At 57.8% G+C, this 18,331-nt stretch overlaps 1 protein-coding gene across 6 annotated transcripts in view; it reads right to left on the bottom strand.

Annotated features, from left to right (window-relative positions):
- The window catches only part of TRAPPC9 (trafficking protein particle complex subunit 9), a 132,939-nt gene extending 114,608 nt beyond the window's left edge, over positions 1-18,331 (bottom strand). For 3 of the 6 annotated variants that reach the window (XM_045581280.1, XM_036437495.2, XM_045581283.1), the window contains exons 1-4: positions 18,233-18,331; positions 13,708-14,301; positions 6,987-7,132; positions 6,423-6,551 (exon numbers count right to left, since the gene is read on the bottom strand). In XM_045581280.1, the coding sequence (XP_045437236.1) occupies positions 6,423-6,551; positions 6,987-7,132; positions 13,708-14,291 (859 nt within the window). In that variant the 5' untranslated portion in view covers positions 14,292-14,301; positions 18,233-18,331. Of the gene's footprint in view, positions 1-6,422; positions 6,552-6,986; positions 7,133-11,035; positions 11,090-13,707; positions 14,302-17,237; positions 17,246-18,232 lie in introns of those variants that run through there. The other 3 variants (XM_036437493.2, XM_045581281.1, XM_045581282.1) reach the window with 3 other exon arrangements.

Here is an 18,331-nt window from a genome sequence, read left to right as displayed (position 1 = left end):
AATGCGGGGATGGTACCAGGAGGCCCTATAGAACTTCCCACCTGCTCCTTGAAATCTTACACACACACACACCCATACACACACACACATACACACACACTCATACACACACCCATACACACACACACACACACCCAAACACACACATACACTCATACACACACGCACACATACACACACACACATTCATACTCTCTCATACACAGGGACACACACTGACACACACACACACTCATACACACACAAACATTCATACTCACACTCTCATACACAGACACACACTGACACACACACTGACACACTCACACACACACCCATACACACACTCATACACACACATACTCATACACACACACACATAACACTCATACACACACACACATACTCACACATTCACACACACTCTCATACACACTCACACACAATCACACACACAGTACTGCACACTTCACAAACTAAGGGTTTCCTACTTTTAGAAAGTAACTTTGCAGCTAGTTTAAAATACAAAACAGGCAATTCTCTTTCTGCAGCAGCTTTGAGAGCCTTTTCACGGGTCATCATCCATGTCCATGAGCCCCCTCCACCTGCCGTGCAGCCTGGTTCCCATGGTGACAGACGCCCTAAGAGCCATGCTGGCCATCAGCGGCCATGTGTGACCGCTCACAGGACTGGGAAAGCTGTGTCCCCGCAGCGTGTTCCTGCCGGGACTGCTGTGTCCGGTGTCTCTGTGTGCAGAGCAGGCCCGGCGGTCCTGTGAGAGCCAGCGGGCGCACGCAGTCGCTCTCCCACAGGCAGCCAGGGTCCCTGCGCCCCAGCACCCGGGCGGCAAGAGACAGGTGCACAGCCGCGCGCCCAGACAGAGCGTGACTCCGTCATGGGTGCCCGCCCTCCGAGGCCCGGTGCCGGGGGCTCCATGCCTGAGCGTGAGAGGGCAGGTGCTCTCGCCAGGCCTCTGCCAGGTGCTGGGGGATGTGCCCGGTGCCGGGACACAGGGTCAGGACTCCATTTTCCTGGAGCCCTAACGGTCCTGGGTAAGATGGCTTTATCAGTAATTAAGGTCACATCCATCCCCAGCTGCCTACTCTTCAGTCTCACCTCTCAACGGCTGGCAGGTAAAGCAGGAATGCCATTGTGGGCCCTGCCCCCACATGTCCTACAATAACTAACAAATACCAGTGATCCTGTATCTGCCGCCGTCGCACTGTGAGGGCAGGGGCCGCGGACCCCCTCAAGTATCCCATTCATTTCTGATTTGGATCTTTCTTCATAAAACCATCTTTCCCATTTAACCCCTTCGTTGTTGACAAAGACTACAAACTGATGGCTCCACACAAAATGCTGGCTAGAGTGTGTGGCCTCTTTCATGAGATGGCCGCTGGGCTAACCACTTCACATCGTTTCTCTCTGAGCCTCACAGCTCCACACAGCAGGTGGGAGCACACCGTCCCGGGGGTGAGGGGAGGCCTCAGGAAGAACTGCCTCCTTTGCCCCCTGGCGTGGCTCAGGGGTTGAGCATCAACCTACGAACCAGGAGGTCACGGTTTGATTCCCAGTCAGGGCACAAGCCTGGGTTGCGAGCTCCATCCCCAGGAGGGGGTGTGCAGAAGGCAGCTGATCCATGATTCTCTCTCATCGTTGATTTTTCTCTTTCTCGCCCTCTCCCTTCTGCTCTCTGAAATAAAATTTTTTAAAAATTAAAGAGTATTAAAAAAGAACTGCCTCTTTGAATGGCTCACAGTGCCGTGTGTTCTAACCCAAGTCAATCCACCAGGCTGCCCAGGGTACAAATCACCTCCCCTCATTAGCCTAGACGGGGGCTCAGCATCCACCGACTCAGACCGGGCTTTCTTCTTCCAGGTGCTCCTGAGACAGTCCCTCTCTCTTCCATGACATCATGGTTTCTAATTTTGGAAGAAAGGCCCAATTTGGCCATTGTTCACAGCTGTCTAAAATTTCGCGCTGAGGTGGCAGAATAAAAATAAGCTATAACTAGAACAATGTCTCCAGGTATCCAGACCCTGAGCTATTCTGAAGCAGTAAACACAGAAGTCAAGCAAAAGGGATGTGGTGAAGTCTTCCTTGAGGAACACGAAAACTAAGGCTTTAAAAGGTGCAACAGCGCCACCTATGGCCGAAAGAGGTCTGCCACGTTGCAGGAGAAGGGAAACGATGGGTAAGGTTTTTAAAAACAGGATGCTCAGACCTAGCGGGTTTGGCTCATGGATAGAGCTTCATGCCCGGGTTGCAGGCTCAATCCCCAGTGTGGGGCGTGCAGGAGGTAGCTGATCAATGATTCTCTCTCATCACTGATGTTTCTATCTCTCCCTCTCCCTTCCTCTCTAAAATCAATAAAAATATGTTTAGTTTAAAAAACAAACAAACACAACAACAGGATGTTCAGAGCCAGTAAACGCTTAGCTGAATTCTGCTTCTGGGAAGGAAATGCTATTTGGTACTTAATCTATAATCTTTAACACGACCGAGTACAAACAAATTGGTTAACAGGATTATATAGGTTTCAGATGTGGTTTTCAGGCTCGTGGGAAGCGACAGAGCAGAAACACACTATTTTACAGATTAGGGGCCTGAGTCCAGGAGCCTGTCCTTCCGCAGTCAGAATCGAAGCTGACCCCTGTTCTTACACCTTGCACTGCCCAGAGCCGACAGCTCTGTGTTGCTCTGTGCGTAGAAGCTGCGTCTGCACTTTCCAACAGGAGGGAGACCAAGTGTCTAGCAAGTGCTTCCCAAAGGGCTAGTGACTGTGAAGCGGACAATCTGAGAATTTGGGGGAAGTGGGAAAACGTTGGTTTACGAAGGAAAACAGCACGGGCTCCCCTTTCTTTCCTGCTCTGCAGCCAAAGTGACAGGTGACTTCTAATTCTTTTTTTAGCCAATTAAAGGTACAGAAACAAGTCAAAACGTCTTCATCTTCAAAGGAGATGAGCTTATTCCCTGAACATCAATGTCTCTAAGTTAATGACTACGGTCACGTAAAGGTTTTAGTGGATGACTGCATGGCCATGTGAATTCTGAGTTGTCAAAATATACCGTTTTACAAATGGTCTTTAAATCATTCAGCTGAAGGCAAGTCAGCCATTCCCTCCGTGACTGGAATGACACAGTTTAATCAAACCTCTGACTGCGCTAAAAAGAACAATGGAACTGAGCTCGGGCCGGTAGCTCAGTTGGTCGGAGCATCTTCCCGAACACCGAAAGGCTGCGGGTTTAATTCCTGGGCAGAACGCAAACCTTGGCTGCAATTCAATTCCCAACGGGGGGACACAGGGAGGCAACCAATCCATGTTTCTCTCCCTCTCTCTCTCTCTCTCTCTCTCTCTCTCTCTCTCTCTCTCTCTCTCTCTATATATATATATATATATATATATATGTAATTGTTCCTCTCTCTCTAAAAATCAATAAACATATCCTCAGGTAAGGATTTAAAAGAAAGAGTTGGTGGGGGGAATAAGTAACAAGTCATTAGCAATGGTTGGATTTTCAAAATACACTTCTTTTTAGCACTGCAACCATTTTAATGTTGTTTTTAGTGCTTACACATTTACCGTTTGAACACTGACTGGTCACTCGCTGAGAATGAAACATTTGTGAAAATATAATAAGTGTGCAAACCTAATCTCTGCCATTCTGTCTTATGCCCATCCTCACTGCTGTCCCTCCTCCTGAGGCCCCTGCAGGGGGAGACCAGTAGCACCTCTCGTTCATGAGCTCACGGAATTTCAGACAGCGGGTCCCTGGGAGCTGATGTGGGGACAGGTAAGAAAGCATCCTGGTCATCACACCAACCAGGGTTCAGGTCCCGAGTCTGCCCCTCGCCCACTGCATGATTTGGGTCAAATCACCTCATCTCTTTAGACCTCAGTCCCTCACCTGCCAACAGAGATATGATACCCGCCCTCCAACGCCCGCTGGGAGGTAAAACACACTGAGAGCAGCCAGCACAGGCCCAAGGAAGGTGCTGGCAGTTTATAGCTGTTTGATCATTATGATGATGATTACAGCTCATAAAGTAAGAACGACAAAAAAGGAGAAATAACCATTAAGGAGAAACAGTTACTCGCCATTTCCTTCCTTTTGGGTTGATTACAGATGTCCTGTTGATTTTTTTTTTTTTTTTTAATAAACCAAGTTGTGTCCATTAATTGACTTTCAGATTCATATACAAGTCTGCGGGGGGTGGGGGGGATCCTCTAACCTTGGATTACTAGGAAAGTCTTTATATATTTTTCCTTTTTTATAAGATTTATCGGGGTGACATTGGCTAATAGGATCATATAGGTTTCAGATGTGGGTTTCTGTATTACAAGATCTGTATATTGCCCACCACCCAGAGTCACATCTCCAGTCACCAAGAAAAGTCTCCAAAAATGTAAAACAGCCCAGCCATTGAGAGTCGACCTATGAACCAGGAGGTCACGGTTCAATTCCTGGCACAGGCCAGAGTTTCAGGCTCCATCCCCACTAGGGGGTGTGCAGGAGGCAGTCGGTCAGTGATTCTCTCTCATCAGTGATGTATCTATCTCTCCCTTTCTCTCTGAAATCAATAAAAACATTTTTTTAAATAAAACAACAACAAAAAAGAATTAAAGAAAAAATAGGTAGAGGCTACAGAATTCTTTTGAAACTAAGATAACTCAACTTCAAGGGGGGGAGGGGGAATTCCCTTTTCTTAGAGGAGATCTGCTTGAGAGCCATGGAGCCCGGATCTTTACCATTAGTCACGAGTTCATGTTACCAACGGCAGCAGCACGAGACCTGCGGCACTGACCAGGCGGGCATTCCTATGTGCCTCCCTCAGCCTTCCCTGAGCCCGGGAGGCAGGGATGTCCGTCTCCCCCAGTGCACAGACAAGGCACTGAGGCACAGAGACCACAGCACGCTCCGGCTGCAGACAGAACTCCAGGCAGAATGGTAAACAATCGGCTTGTCCGGGCCTCACCTCAGACAGCTGGCGCCCATCCCCGGTGTAAGAGGAGGCTGCCACCGCACGCTGATGATCATGAAGTTCATTTGCAAGATCAAGCAACGCGCGTGTCCTGAGGGAGCCCGCGCTCGGGCCTGGAGCCTGGCTGTGGAGACAGGCCGCGGAGTCCGGCCTCCATGGGCTCGGGCCGCCCCCCCAGCTTCACAGGCCTCGGGCACTTCCCCAGAGACCGCCTTCCACACGGAAAAGCGCCCCAGGTTCCTGAGGGTTTTTGCAGAGCTACATAAAGACATTTCTCTTCTGCAGACAGAGCAGTTTTTCAAAAACGCTGAGAACTTTTCTGCCTGCGTTCAGCACGGGGGTGAGACTGCCGTGAAGGTCCCTGGAGCCTCACCAGCCGCGTCAGCAGCGCGGTCTCCAGTCTCCACGCCAACCTCAGCCCCAGGGCCCTCTGCCGGCACCCGGGAGCGGAGGCCGGCCTCCCGGGAGAAAAGGGCATCGGGAGCTCACAGCACCGCAGCCCCTGGAGCAGACACGGCCTTGACATGCTTAGGCGGGAGTTAGCACGAGGGTGACTCCGGGGGGCGCGCGCGGGAAAGGGGGGCGCAGAGGAGTTCTCCCCAGCTCCGCTCGGGGTGCGCCTCACTCTCCTCTCAAACCGTCAGGAACGGCTCCGCCGAAGGAGGCAGGATCTTCGAAAACCATGGAGTCACGCCAGCTGTCCTGCCGAGGGGCACCCAGGCGGGGCCGCAGCTACGGTGGCTGGTACACAGCGGTGGCCCCTGCCCTCCTTGCTAACAATGGCGGTGGGTTACGGCAGAAAAGGGAATTCAAGGCCTTTCCCCGTCCCATTCACGGGAACTACTGCGGGCTCCCTCTTTGGGGGAAAATGCTAAAAGTCTCACAGAACAAAAGGCGCCTTGTAGTTCTGGGTGGCCTGATCTCTGCCATCTCTATGGCCTGTGCCACGTGACCTTCCCCTCCTGAGCCCACAGGCGGGCCCTCCGGGGCGGGCCGGAGGGCTAAGTCCGTTCAGCAAGCACGGGTGAGTGTCCCCTGCCAGAGGGTTCACACTTCACCGGGGCTAAGAAGCACAGGCCAATCGGACGCACCGCGCGGAGAGAATGCCACCACCCGGGAGAATGAGACACAGGCCCGGGGCCCTGACAGCCATTCGAACGGCCTGGGGGGTCGCCTCACCAAACGCACAGCCATCAGAAGGGCCCGGACACAGGGCGCCAGGGTCCGTGGCCCCTGAGATGTAGGCGGGTGTTCCGGAAGTCAGCAATCACGGCGATCCATTCATAGGGTCCGCAAGACCCAGACGGACCAACGCTCGATGAAGGAGGCGTCTCGTGTGCGTGGTGGCTGACCGCAGGCACGACCTTCCCCGAAACGCTGGGCCGCGGGCCGCGGAGGCGGCGGGAGCAGTGCCCTGCCCGCTCAGGGCGGCAACGAGCCGACGAGGAGGGACACTCACCTGGCCGGTGTCTGTTGGCGGCCTCGGCGGGAAGGGAGCCCCCGGGGCACCTGCGAGCTCCGTTCTGGCCTCCGGTCCCGCCGGGGTAGTGGAAGATGACGGAGGCCGAACACAGCCCCTCCAGGGCAGCTGGCACAGAAACAAACAGGAAGTCAGGCAGTCAGTCAGTGACCCGTCCGCGGCTCCCGTCGCAGAGCCGACGAACCACCAGGGCATCCAATGTGGAAATGCCGTTTTCCTCACCACTAAGACCGCGCCCACAGACCCCTGGCTCCGTGGGGAACAGGAGCACGCCACCCTCAAGGCTGGCACCCCGGAAACTGCCCCGATGCTCCCGGCTCCACGGAGGGACTGCACCCGCGAGTGAAATGGCCACCCCTGGGCAGCCAGCCAGGCAGTTAACCAACAGTGGAGCAGGGGAGGGGAACCTTTTCCCTGCCAAGGGCCATCTGGGCATTTATAATACTGTTCGAGGGCCACACAAACCATCACCCTAAACACCAGCCTGCCATAGCAATCACCAATGAAGCTGGAGCCGGTGTGGCAGGGGCCAGGCCGCCTTACCCGCGAGCCACAGGAAGTCGTTGACGGCGCGGAGCAGCTCCACGGCCATGTGGTAGTGCACCAGGGCGTCCTGCAGCATGCCCGCCTGCAGGCACAGGTCCCCCACGTGCTTCCGCATGCGGCCCTGGCACCTCTTCTTGTAATGTCTGGAAGACAAGAGGGCAGCCCGTCACTGCAGGCCCGGCCTCTGCCCGGCACGTGGCTACGCGGCTCCCAGCTCTCGCTCCAGAAGGAAAGCTGCAAAGGCAACCGGAGGCTCCAGCACGAAAGCCACACCAGCAGCCAGCAGCCAGCACTGCCAGGCGCGCTGAGCGGCCCTGGGTCTACGCTGCTATTCCGTGTCCCGGGGAGAAACCGCTCCCACCATGCGTTTCACCGGACAATACTGGCGCGGGGGGTGTTCTCTTCAGATGTTCCCATCACATTAGCACGGGAACTTTGTTGCAGCTTTTTAGAAACACGATTGCCTTCCACTTCCTTAACTACAAACGTATTATTATTTTATAAAGAGAGCGAGGCTGCCGATTACAAGCCACGCATCTGGCTTCTGCAGACAAGACCTGACCGTCACGGTGTCAGAGTGAGCTTGGGCGATGCTGTGTGAGGGGGACTGGGTGCTGATGCCCTCTAAATGCCGCCAAGGTGAGCCCTAAACAATGCGCACGCTTCGAATCCCCATCAATTCGGAAACCAAAGAAACTGCACCAACACCTTCCGTCGTCATTTTAAAATATTCTCTTGACCATTAAATTTCTTAGATATGATTTTTTAAGAAAGTCACAGCTACAGTAAATCTTCCCTGACCACGGAAAGCAATAGCACCAGGAGTAAAACCCGGATGGAAATCCAGACAATGGGGGTGTCCAGCTGGACAGATGTCATTGACAGGCCTCAATACGAAGCTACATCCCATCCGATCTATCTCTTCGGCTGCACCACAATTCAGCTTTTCTGTTCCAAATACTCAGATCACCGCCTAAGGCGGAGAGGGGCAGAAGGGGACTCACCAGCCTCCCTCCCGCCCCTCCCACGGCCCCGCTCCCACGCCCTCCCCACAGGGAAGGACTGCATCCATGCCCTCTGCCATCCCAGCCGGACGCGTCAGCTCCCCCACAGGTCACCTCAAGAGCCTTCTATGTTCGTCTAACACCCTGTCCTTGGTCTCACACACACACAGACACACACACACACACACACACACGCACACACGCCCAACGTAGCCTTCCCAAAGCACTTCAATGCCTTCAAAGGTTCTCCAGTTCAGTTCCAGCCCCTCTCTGTCCCTCCCCACACACCCCACATCCCACACCCCCCACAGCCCTGGGCTCCCCTGCGACCTGACCTGCCCCCTCGCTGCTTCCCCCTCTCCTTAGGCTCAGTGTGATTGTCCATTTCCCAGGCGAGCCTTCCCTGTCTCCAGCTTCTGCAGGTTGGGCCAGGAGTCCCTGGGTGCTCCTAGAACATTCTGTGCTGAGTCAGCTGGTCCCTGTACGCTCCCAGAAGGCCAGCCTGTTCTGCTTTCTATTGTGCACCCACCCTTCCTCCCCGGACTCTCAAAACCAAGTGAACGGATGGGTGCAAATGTACGCGGGCCGCTCCTGGCCCCCCCCCCCCCCTGCACCGACTCCTCTCCCAGAAGCAGCGAGAAACTACCGCTCCCCGCAGCCCCCCCTCATCCCCCGCTGCCCGCCCCCTCTGCCACCTGAGCCCCCCTCCGCCCCTTCCCCTGGCAGAGCCCTCCCCCACCAGGACCTTCCCCGGAGATTCCTCGCTCTCGGCGGGGCTGCCCTCCGTAGCAGGCCAGCCCCGTTCCTCTCTGCGTGTCTGTCCATCCCTTCCATCGAGGCCATGACCTCTAGGGGGGCATTTGGGAAGAGGAGAAAGAGAGAGGAAGAGAGGGAAGAGCAAAGAGCAAAGCGTGTCCCATGCCCCAAGAGGTCACTGGTCCGATGCCCGATGAGGGCACACGCCCAGGCTGCAGGCTTGATCCCGGGGGCCCTTCAGGAGGCCGCCAGCCAATGTTAGTGTTTCTCTCTCATCAATGTTTCTCTCTCTCTCTCTCTCTCCCTTCCTCTCTATCTAAAATCAATAAAAACGTGTGTTTTTTTTTAATCACAACCCGGGCCCCCGGGGCCCAGGTCCTCACAACGTGCCGCATGCGCTGCAGCGTCAGGAAAAGGCTCCTTTAACAGCTGCTCGCGGGGCTCCCTCTGAGGTCAACGAGCTGCAGAGGCAGGATCTCCTTTCGCGGTCGGATGTGAAATAACGGGAGCATCGTAGGAGCAGCACTGAACTTCAGGCCTCCGCTCCCGCCCCCCGCCCCCCCAGCGGGTCCCTCTGCCGGCGCGGAGCTCTCCCGCCCACAGGAGGGCAGTGCGGGCCCCGGGCCCGCTGTGCTCTCCTGCTCTGACAGGAAGAGGACTCTGTCCAAGGTGACTGGCTCTCCACTGTAACCGCGGCTGCCGTCCTACTGGCCCTCGGGAGACAGGAATGAGACGTGGTTTTCCAATGGAATTCGCTCCTAACCTGACAGTAAAATTTGCTTTACAATAGGCGTGTCGAACTCAATCAGAGAAGGGGCCAAAATCTAAAATCCAGCCTAAATCGCGGGCCGAATGGTTTACTGAACAGTCATCAACTGTCATTGTGATGGAAACGCAGCGGAGTGCAGTGATGACAGCGCGGTGCGGGCCACATTGCAAGGCCTGGCGGGACGGATTTGGCCCGCGGGCCTTGTGTTTGACACATGTGCTTTACAGCATCCTGCTGAACGCCACCCCGCACAGGACACTGCATGCCGACAGCTGGGAGCCACAGCCCTGAGGGAGGTCTCCCGCCCTCCCCTCCCCTCCCCTCCCCTCTCCGCTCCGCTCCCCGGGTCACTTAGGGCCAGGAGGTGGCGTGGGAGAGGGCCTGGGCTCAGGCACCGGGGAGCCGGGAGAAGGAGGAACCAGGAAGGATATTCCCGCACCAACCCCTGGGAGCCTGCGGTCCAGGACGTGGCTTGACCTCAGGGATCCCCCCGCGCGTGTTCCAAGCCGCACAGCTTCCGGCTCTGGAACCTGCCGCCCTCATCTGTGTTTTGTCCTCCCAAGCCCAGAACGGGCCGAGCCCTGCAGGAAGGCATCCTGTCTCCATCGCCGTGAAAGCGCTCACATTGGACCCAAGCATTAAAGAGCCCAGGCCTCCAGGCCGTGGGCGTGGCAAACCCTTCCCCCCCACCCCGGGGCGGGCCGAGTCCCAGGCCACCAGAGATGGTGCCTGCGGGACGTGCCCCTCAGAGACACACATCAGCCACGACACACGCAGAAGCAGCCACTGCCGGCCAACGCGGGGTTCAGGGTCAAGGCTGCTGCAGGTGAGGGCCCGGACGACCGTGGGAGGTGAGCCGCGTGCCTGGCTCTGCCCGCTGACTGACAGGTCCGGCGTCCACAGCACTGGGGGCCGCGGTCTTCCTGACCCTCGGGAGAGGGCGCTCGGGGAGGGCATGGGGCCGGTGCGGCTTTGCGAGGGGCCTCCGCCCCTTCGGAGGCTGCTAAGCGAAGCAAAGTCCCGGCATGCTCCGGGGGAAGCGAGAGGAACTCCGGGAGCCGCTTCCTCCGACGGCGTCCCTGTGCCGGTGGCCGTGGCCACGAAACCCCGCCATGCACACAGCCGCAGCCGGGAGCCACGTGCCAGATGCGCTGGGTTAAAAGCCAGAACCAAGTGAGGCTCCGCCTTCTAGGCTGAGCAGCCCAGGAGGGAGCCCTCTGCGGCCACCAGGACCTTGAGCACCTCCCTTCCTCGTACGAATGAGAGAATCCACACAGGCTCGCTGGTTACAAATACGAAGTGAGAACGAACAAGGTCCCCAGAGCAGGTATCCAACAGAGACCAAACGCCGGCGGGTTACATGCTAAAGCAGCTACGGCTTTTAACAAAGTTCCAGAAAACAAAAGGAGGACCAGGATCAAGGCAGCAGCACGGTTCTGTTGTGAAAGCAATGGCGGCGCGGAGGAGGCAGCCGGATGGGATCTAGCCACGTCCCCAGCACAACGTTCCCAGCCTACCTTTTCAGGCCCAACAACATACTCACAGGGCGGTTCGGGAGAAAGGAAAGGGAAGGAAGGAGAGAGGAACAAGCAAAAATTAGAAACACGTAGGAACAAAATAACTGGCAGCTACCACTCTCCGTGTACAGGACCCAGAATTTACGGCGGGCAGGGCACCGAGGTGGCTGGGGACACCCCTGACGCCTGAGTAAGCCCCGCCCCCTCCTGGGCTCCCGGAGGCCTGGGCCTGAAGTCAGCGGCTTCTGCCAGGAAGCCATCAGGGGGTCAGTTCGCCAAACCCAAGCAGGACCTACCCCCGGACACTTCCCTCTGGGCTACAAAGTCCGGCCTCATCTCCCGTGACGCTCTATCCCTCCCACCAAGAGCTGCAGGTGAGACCTGGGCTCTGCCCCTGCCCCAAAGCATTGTGGGAAGGGTGAGAGCACCATGGAGCCGTGGGGCCACAGCAGGTTACGGGGACTCGGGGAACGGGTCTGACCGGGGGTCACTGGTATCCCACGGGAGTCCAAATGGCCCGCGCGCTGGGAGAGCAGTTAGAAGAGGATGCGGCCTCGAAGCCGAGAAGTCGGTAAGCAAAAGTCGCCCAGCGGCCTGTGCAGTGGGGAGACACCCGTCCTGCCACCGCAGGCTGGTGACACGGGAGGACGGGAGCGTGTGCGCTATGAGCCCCACTCCACAGGGAGGAGCACTGACAGCCCAGGAGGCTCAGCTGCTCTGCCCTCGACAGCCGCCCAGACTCCCAGCCCGCCCCAGCTCCGAGGAGTGGGCGGGGAGCACAGGCACAGGGCCCAGGGCCACTGCTGTCAGCGTGGGTCCTGGGCATGGCCTGCCTGTCCTTCCCTCAGACCACAGAGAGGTGTCCGGGAGGAAGTGAAAAGTACTCCAGCCCTGACCGGTTTGGCTCAGTGGGTAGAGCGTCAGCCTGCAGACTCAAGGGTCCCAGGTTCAGTTCCGGTTGCAGGCGTATCCCCAGTGGGGGGTGTGAAGGAGGCAGCTGATCGGTGTTTCTCTCTCATCAATGTTTCTAACTCTCTATCCCTCTCCCTTCTTCTCTGTAAAAAAAAATCAATAAAATATATTTTTTTAAAAAGAAAGAAAGAAAATTATTCCAGACCCTGCAAGGCACCACACACAGCTTGATGGGCTGATCTGCCTTCTCACGGGCAGAGCCGTCCTGGGCCAATTTTTTGCTCAATTCTGTGACATTTCTCTGCCGACGTAGCAACAACCAGAAATGCAGTGTGTGACCTTAGGGTAAGGTGACCAGACGTCCCGCTTTTGGCGGGACAGTCCTGATTTTTAACAATTTGTTCCACGTCCCACGGCGTTTTTAAAAAGTCCAAGAGATTTAAAAGATTCTTTCCAAAAATTGGGACTTTTTTAAAAGGCTGCGGGACGCGGGACAAACTGTTAAAAATCGGGACTGTCCCGCCAAAAGCGGGGCATCTGGTCACCTTACTTAGGGTCAATGCAAGAAACACACTGAGCGCCAACTGGCAGCAGGCCTCAGCCCAGTGAACATGTCAGTGACTCCTCATGCGAGACTATCGTCTGAAGTCTACGCTGGAGGGAGGGAAGACCAGAGTGCCCAAGGCAGGAAGCCCAGGCCGCACGGCTCCCGGCTCCCCTAGCAAAGAGGCCACGTCTTGGCAAGCAGTGCAGCCCTGGCTGGCATCTAGTCCTCTGCTGGACAGATGCCGCCATGGCAGCCGGGAGACAGGGAAGAGGGAGAGAGGGAGAAAGGGAAAGGATGAGAGGGAGACAGGGAGGGAGACAGGGAGACAGGGAGAGAGGGGGAGAGGGAGACAGGGAGAGAGAGAAAAGCCCCAGAAGCGCTGATCTGCAATTCCGGTGCAGAGTGAAGCTGTCGACTTAACAGAAATCCTTCTGCCCCAGCCACAGTCCCTGCTCTGCGGACACCGGAGACACGGGCCCGTCTGAGTAAGGGGCGCTCTGGGGAGTCTCTGGGGGTGCCCTGAGCCCCTGGGTCTGACACTGTGGCTTCCGAGTGCGAGAGTGAGGCTGACCCAGTCTGGGCACCAGGAGACACGGGCCCACCTGCATGCAGCTCAGCTGGCAGCTGGTCCCGCCCCTCTCAGACGCGGCCTCTCAGATGGCCCCGGGCTGGCCCTGAACAAGTGAGCTCCCCCGCCCGGGGGGCGCGGTCCGCAAGGGCACCGCCTGCGCCACGTTTACAAAAGTAAAGGCCAAACTGCTGAAAGCGATTCAAGAACTTACTTCGTTTAAGCTAATATACACAAAGTGTTATCGATCTGACATGTATCAATACCAAAGTATTAATGAGGGTTCTACATTACTCCTTTCCGTTTGAGTCTCCACGGCTGATGTGCATTTCTCGGACCGCACCTCAGCTCAGAGCCCCCTCCCTGGCGCCCAGGAGCCACCGGGGCTCCGGCCGCTGAGCTGGGCTCCAGCAGGGGATGCGGCTGGAAAGGGGAGTCAGTGACACACTAACCCTAGGAGGATTTCCCCAAAGCAGAGGCTGTCCCGTTTTGAAAAGTCTGAACGGGAATGGACTGCACGTTTCTACCCTTTCCTGCCGTGAGTTCCACCCGCGTCCCTTCTGGTGTCAGGAAACCCCCCCCCCGCCCCCCGCCCCCCGCCCCCCCAGCTCACAGCTGGGACCCGGGACCTCCGAGTGAACTTACCTGCTGTCCGTGTCCAGGCCGACAAAGTCCTTCTTCTCGAAGGGGACGCAGAGCAGGGGGACCTTGTCCCCAGACTTGTCGGTGGCGCGGTCCAGGCGCTTGGACTCCAGCACAATGAAGAGCGACTCGATGAAGTCCTCGATGCGCTTCTCCACGCCCGGGCAGGCCTCGTAGCTGGGGTAGAAGGCCACGTCGGTGCGCGGCTGCTCGGCGACCTCGCCCTGCAGCCCGAAGACGAAGAGCCGGGAGTCGTAGAGCGTGGAGCCGTAGATCTCCTTCTGCACCTGGAACTTCTCCAGGGTCCGCGGCCAGTCCTGGGCCGCGCGGCAGTCGGTGATGGTGACGAGGCCCACGGCCTTGCGGTGGGTCTGGAAGTCGCCCCACTCGTTGTTCTCGGGCGGGTAGTGGTGCCGGTAGCGGATGTACAGCACGCGCTGCGAGTCCCGCACGCTGACCTGGCTCACGGAGCAGATCCTCTTGTAGATCCGGAAGAAGTTCTCTTCCGAGACCACCCCCACGGGCTGCACCACCACGAGGAGCGTCTGGTGGTCCTCGGCGCGCTGCATGTAGTCCGGGACGCTCATGGCGGAGCCCCTGCCGAAGACACGGAAGGAGACCTGGAGGCCCGCGGTGGGCGGGGAAGGCTGCTTAGGGACGGGGGCTGGCGCTGACCACGTGAAGCCATGGAATACAGCGTGTCCCCCAAGTTCTGCAGATGACTGCCACAGCTCCCACCACAGGCCCCCCAACTCCTGGACTGGGCTCCGAGCTCCTGCAGAAAAGGGGCTGCCCCGCATTTTCTGCCCCCGCCTGGCCGGGCACTGGTGCCCTCGGCGCTCAGGAAAGCGTGCTGCGGGAAGGAGGGAGCGAATGGGAATACAGTGAGAAGAGCCACCGTGGAATCCACGGGTCTGGACTTGAACTCCGGGCGGCCTAAGCTCCTCAGTTGCAAAACCACAGAGATAAGAAAACCTGCCTTCTAAGAAGCTACCTAAGGCAGGTTGCTAGGTGAAATGCCCCGCATGCTGCCTGGCATAAAAAGAGGGGTCCTCGTCGGTTTGGCTCAGTGGATAGAGCGTCAGTCTGAGGAATGAAAGGTCCCAGGTTTGATTCCGGTCAAGGGCATGTACATTGGTTGTGGGCACATCACCGGTAGGGGGTGTGCAGGAGGCAGCTGATCGATGATTCTCTCTTATCAATGTTTCTAGTTCTCTATCCCTCTCACTTCCTCTCTGTGAAAAACCAATAAAATGTATTTTTGGGGAAAAAAAAAAAAAAAAAAAGAGGGGTCCTCCTCAGAGAGCTTTCCTAAGCCGTCTGAGCCCATCCTGTCGGGTATCAAAAGGAAACCAGAGTACATGATTGGCAGTACTGCTGAAGAATTAAATCAGATTACCCACAGGAAAGTAGCTGGCCCAGAGAAGGTACAACCAAGTGTTTGTTGAATGAATGAATGAATGAATGAATGAATGAACAAGTGAACTGAATTCTCCCCCCTCCCAGAAACGTCACACTGGAAATGGCAATGCCAGGAAATCTGAAGACCTTGGCCAACTCCTGACTCTACACTAACCACGTGGGCGGCTAGAAGCAGGCCTGCATGTGTCTCTAAACCCACGTGAAATCATGAATAAAAATGAGGATGATCGCTGACACGAGCCTCAAAGGGCTAGCGAGTGGACACTCTGGTTTTGATCTTGTACCAGAGTGTGGCAGGCTGGCACCACCAGGAGGAACCAGGCACAGGGTCTGTAAGCTCTCTCACTGTTATTTCTCACAGATGCACAGAAATCACACCATATCTCCAAATTATAAGTCTAATGTTTTTAAAAGACACAGATGAAATGGGACCACCCATCCTATATAATCAAAGCCTGATGTGCACATTGTCGCCTCAGGCGGGTGTCCCACCAGGAGACTAGGAGTTCGACCACTCGCTATGACGTGTGCTGACATTGTGGGGGCAGACACCCAACACAGGAGCTGCCATGACGTGCACTGGCCATTTAAAAATAAATGGCACCACGGACCTGGCTCTGACAAACCAGCACTTGGCTTCCCCCAAGTGGTACACAGGCCCCGCCCAGAGTGACACCCCACCAAACTGCAGCCAACACTGCCAAGACCCCATGGTGCAAGAGGCGGCCCACAGTCCACAGCCCAGTCCCAAACGGGCACTGTGGGCGCTGGGTAATGACGTCACGTAGCAACGCCCGGCTTCCTCTCCCTAGTGACTAGCCTCCTAAGCGTTTCTTCAGCCAGGAACACAACGTCCTTTATAGCCAGGTGCAATCATTTTACACTCTAACCAAATGTCTGCGAAGCTCCCGTGCCTCATCTCATTTGATCCTCACAGAAGTCCTGGAGTAGGTAGATAGGAGACTCAGCAGAATCCTATTTTCTTTTCATTAGCCAGGAAATGGAGATTTAGCAAGCTTAGAAACTTGACCCGACTAAAAACAAGCAAAATTGCGCCGAAACCGGTTTGGCTCAGTGGATAGAGCGTCGGGCTGCGGACAGAGGGGTCCCGGGTTCGATTCCGGTCAAGGGCGTGTACCTTGGTTGTGGGCACATCCCCAGTACCGGGTGTGCAAGAGACAGCTGGTCGATGATTCTCTCTCATTGATGTTTCTAACTCTCTATCCCTCTCTCTCCCTCTGTAAAAAATCAATATATATATTTAAATATATATATACATTTTTAAATATATTATAAATACATATTTTTAAAATATATTTTTTTAAATATATTATTTATATTTTTAAAATATATTTTATTGATTTTTTACAGAGGAAGAGAGAGAGAGAGTTAGAAACATCGATGAGAGAGAATCATCCATCAGCTGCCTCCTGCACACCCCGTACTGGGGATGTGCCCACAACCAAGGTGCATGCCCTTGACCGGAATCGAACCCGGGACCCCTCTGTCCGCAGCCCGACGCTCTATCCACTGAGCCAAACCGGTTTCGGCTAAAATATATTTTTTAAAAAGTAAGACTGGTGGACCTGGAAGCCCCCTTACTTCCACACACACACAGGGGTCCCCATAATCCACACACACCTGGGGCCCCCAAACTTCCACACACACCGGGGTCCCCACACCCTGCCCGGCCCAGGCTGAGCCGTGGGCCGGAGGGAAGCGGGAAGGGAAGGTGGCACTGAGGATCGGGCGGCCCTGGGCAGGGGGACACGGGGGGACACGGGGGGACACAGTGGGACATGGGAGGGACACGGGGGGACATGGGGGGGACATGGGGGGAAACGGGAACACGGGGGACATGGGGGGGACACGGGGGGGACACGGGGGGACACGGCGGGGACCGGCCCTGGGCAGGGGAGACACGGGGGGACATGGGGGACTCGGGGGGACACGGGGGGGACACAGGGGGACACGGGGGGACACGGGGGGACACGGGGGGACACGGGGGGGACACAGGGGAACTTGGGGGACACGGGGGGACACGGGGGGACACGGGGGGGACACGGGGGGAACGGCCCTGGGCAGGGGGACACGGGGGGACACGGGGGGACACGGCGGGGACCGGCCCTGGGCAGGGGAGACACGGGGGACACGGGGGGGGACACGGGGGGACACGGAGGGGACACGGGGGGACATGGGGGACTCGGGGGGACACGGGGGGACACGGGGGGACCGGCCCTGGGCAGGGAAGACACAGGGGACACGGGGGAGACACGGGGGAAACACGGGGGACACGGGGGAACCGGCCCTGGGCAGGGGGACATGGGGGGACACGGGGGACACGGGGGACACGGGGGGGACCCGGGGGGACACGGGGGAACCGGCCCTGGGCAGGGGGACATGGGGGGACACGGGGGACACGGGGGACACGGGGGGACACAGGGAGGACACGGGGGGACCGGCCCTGGGCAGGGGGACACGGGAGGACATGGGGGGACCCGGGGAGACATGGGGGACACGGGGGGGACACGGGGGGACATGGGGGACATGGGGGGACCCGGGAAGACATGGGGGACACGGGGGGGACACGGGGGGACACGGGGGGACATGGGGGGGACACGGGAGGACACGGGGGGATACGGGGGGACCGGCCCTGGGCAGGGGGACACGGGGGGACACGGGAGGACATGGGGGGACCCGGGGAGACATGGGGGACACGGGGGGGGGACACGGGGGGACATGGGGGACATGGGGGGGACACGGGAGGACCCGGGGAGACATGGGGGACACGGGGGGGGACCCGGGGGGACCCGGGGGGACATGGGGGGACCCGGGGAGACATGGGGGACACGGGGGGGACACGGGGGGACATGGGGGACATGGGGGGGACACGGGAGGACACGGGGGGATACGGGGGGACCGGCCCTGGGCAGGGGGACCCGGAGGGACCCGGGGGGACCGGCCCTGCACGGTGCCGGCGGGACAGGTGCACCGCACCCGCTGGCGGGCGGCGGGAGGCGCGGCTGAGGGAGCCCGGGGACCGCTGCCCCGCGCCGCCGCCGCCGCAGGGGAGCCCCCGCAGCCGCCGCCCGGCCCCCGCACTTACTCCCGGGCCCGGCCCAGCCGACCAGCGGGGCGGCCGAGCAGCTTCGGCGCCGGCTCCGAGGCTCCGAGCGGCGGCTTCCGAGTTGGGGGGCGGCGCCGG

The sequence above is a fragment of the Pipistrellus kuhlii genome, unplaced genomic scaffold (assembly GCF_014108245.1).
Source record: "Pipistrellus kuhlii isolate mPipKuh1 unplaced genomic scaffold, mPipKuh1.p scaffold_m20_p_14, whole genome shotgun sequence".
Classification (NCBI taxonomy): Eukaryota; Metazoa; Chordata; class Mammalia; order Chiroptera; family Vespertilionidae; genus Pipistrellus; species Pipistrellus kuhlii.
The sequence above is the reverse complement of the archived record's forward strand: the minus strand, read 5'-3'. Positions and strand labels throughout refer to the sequence as shown.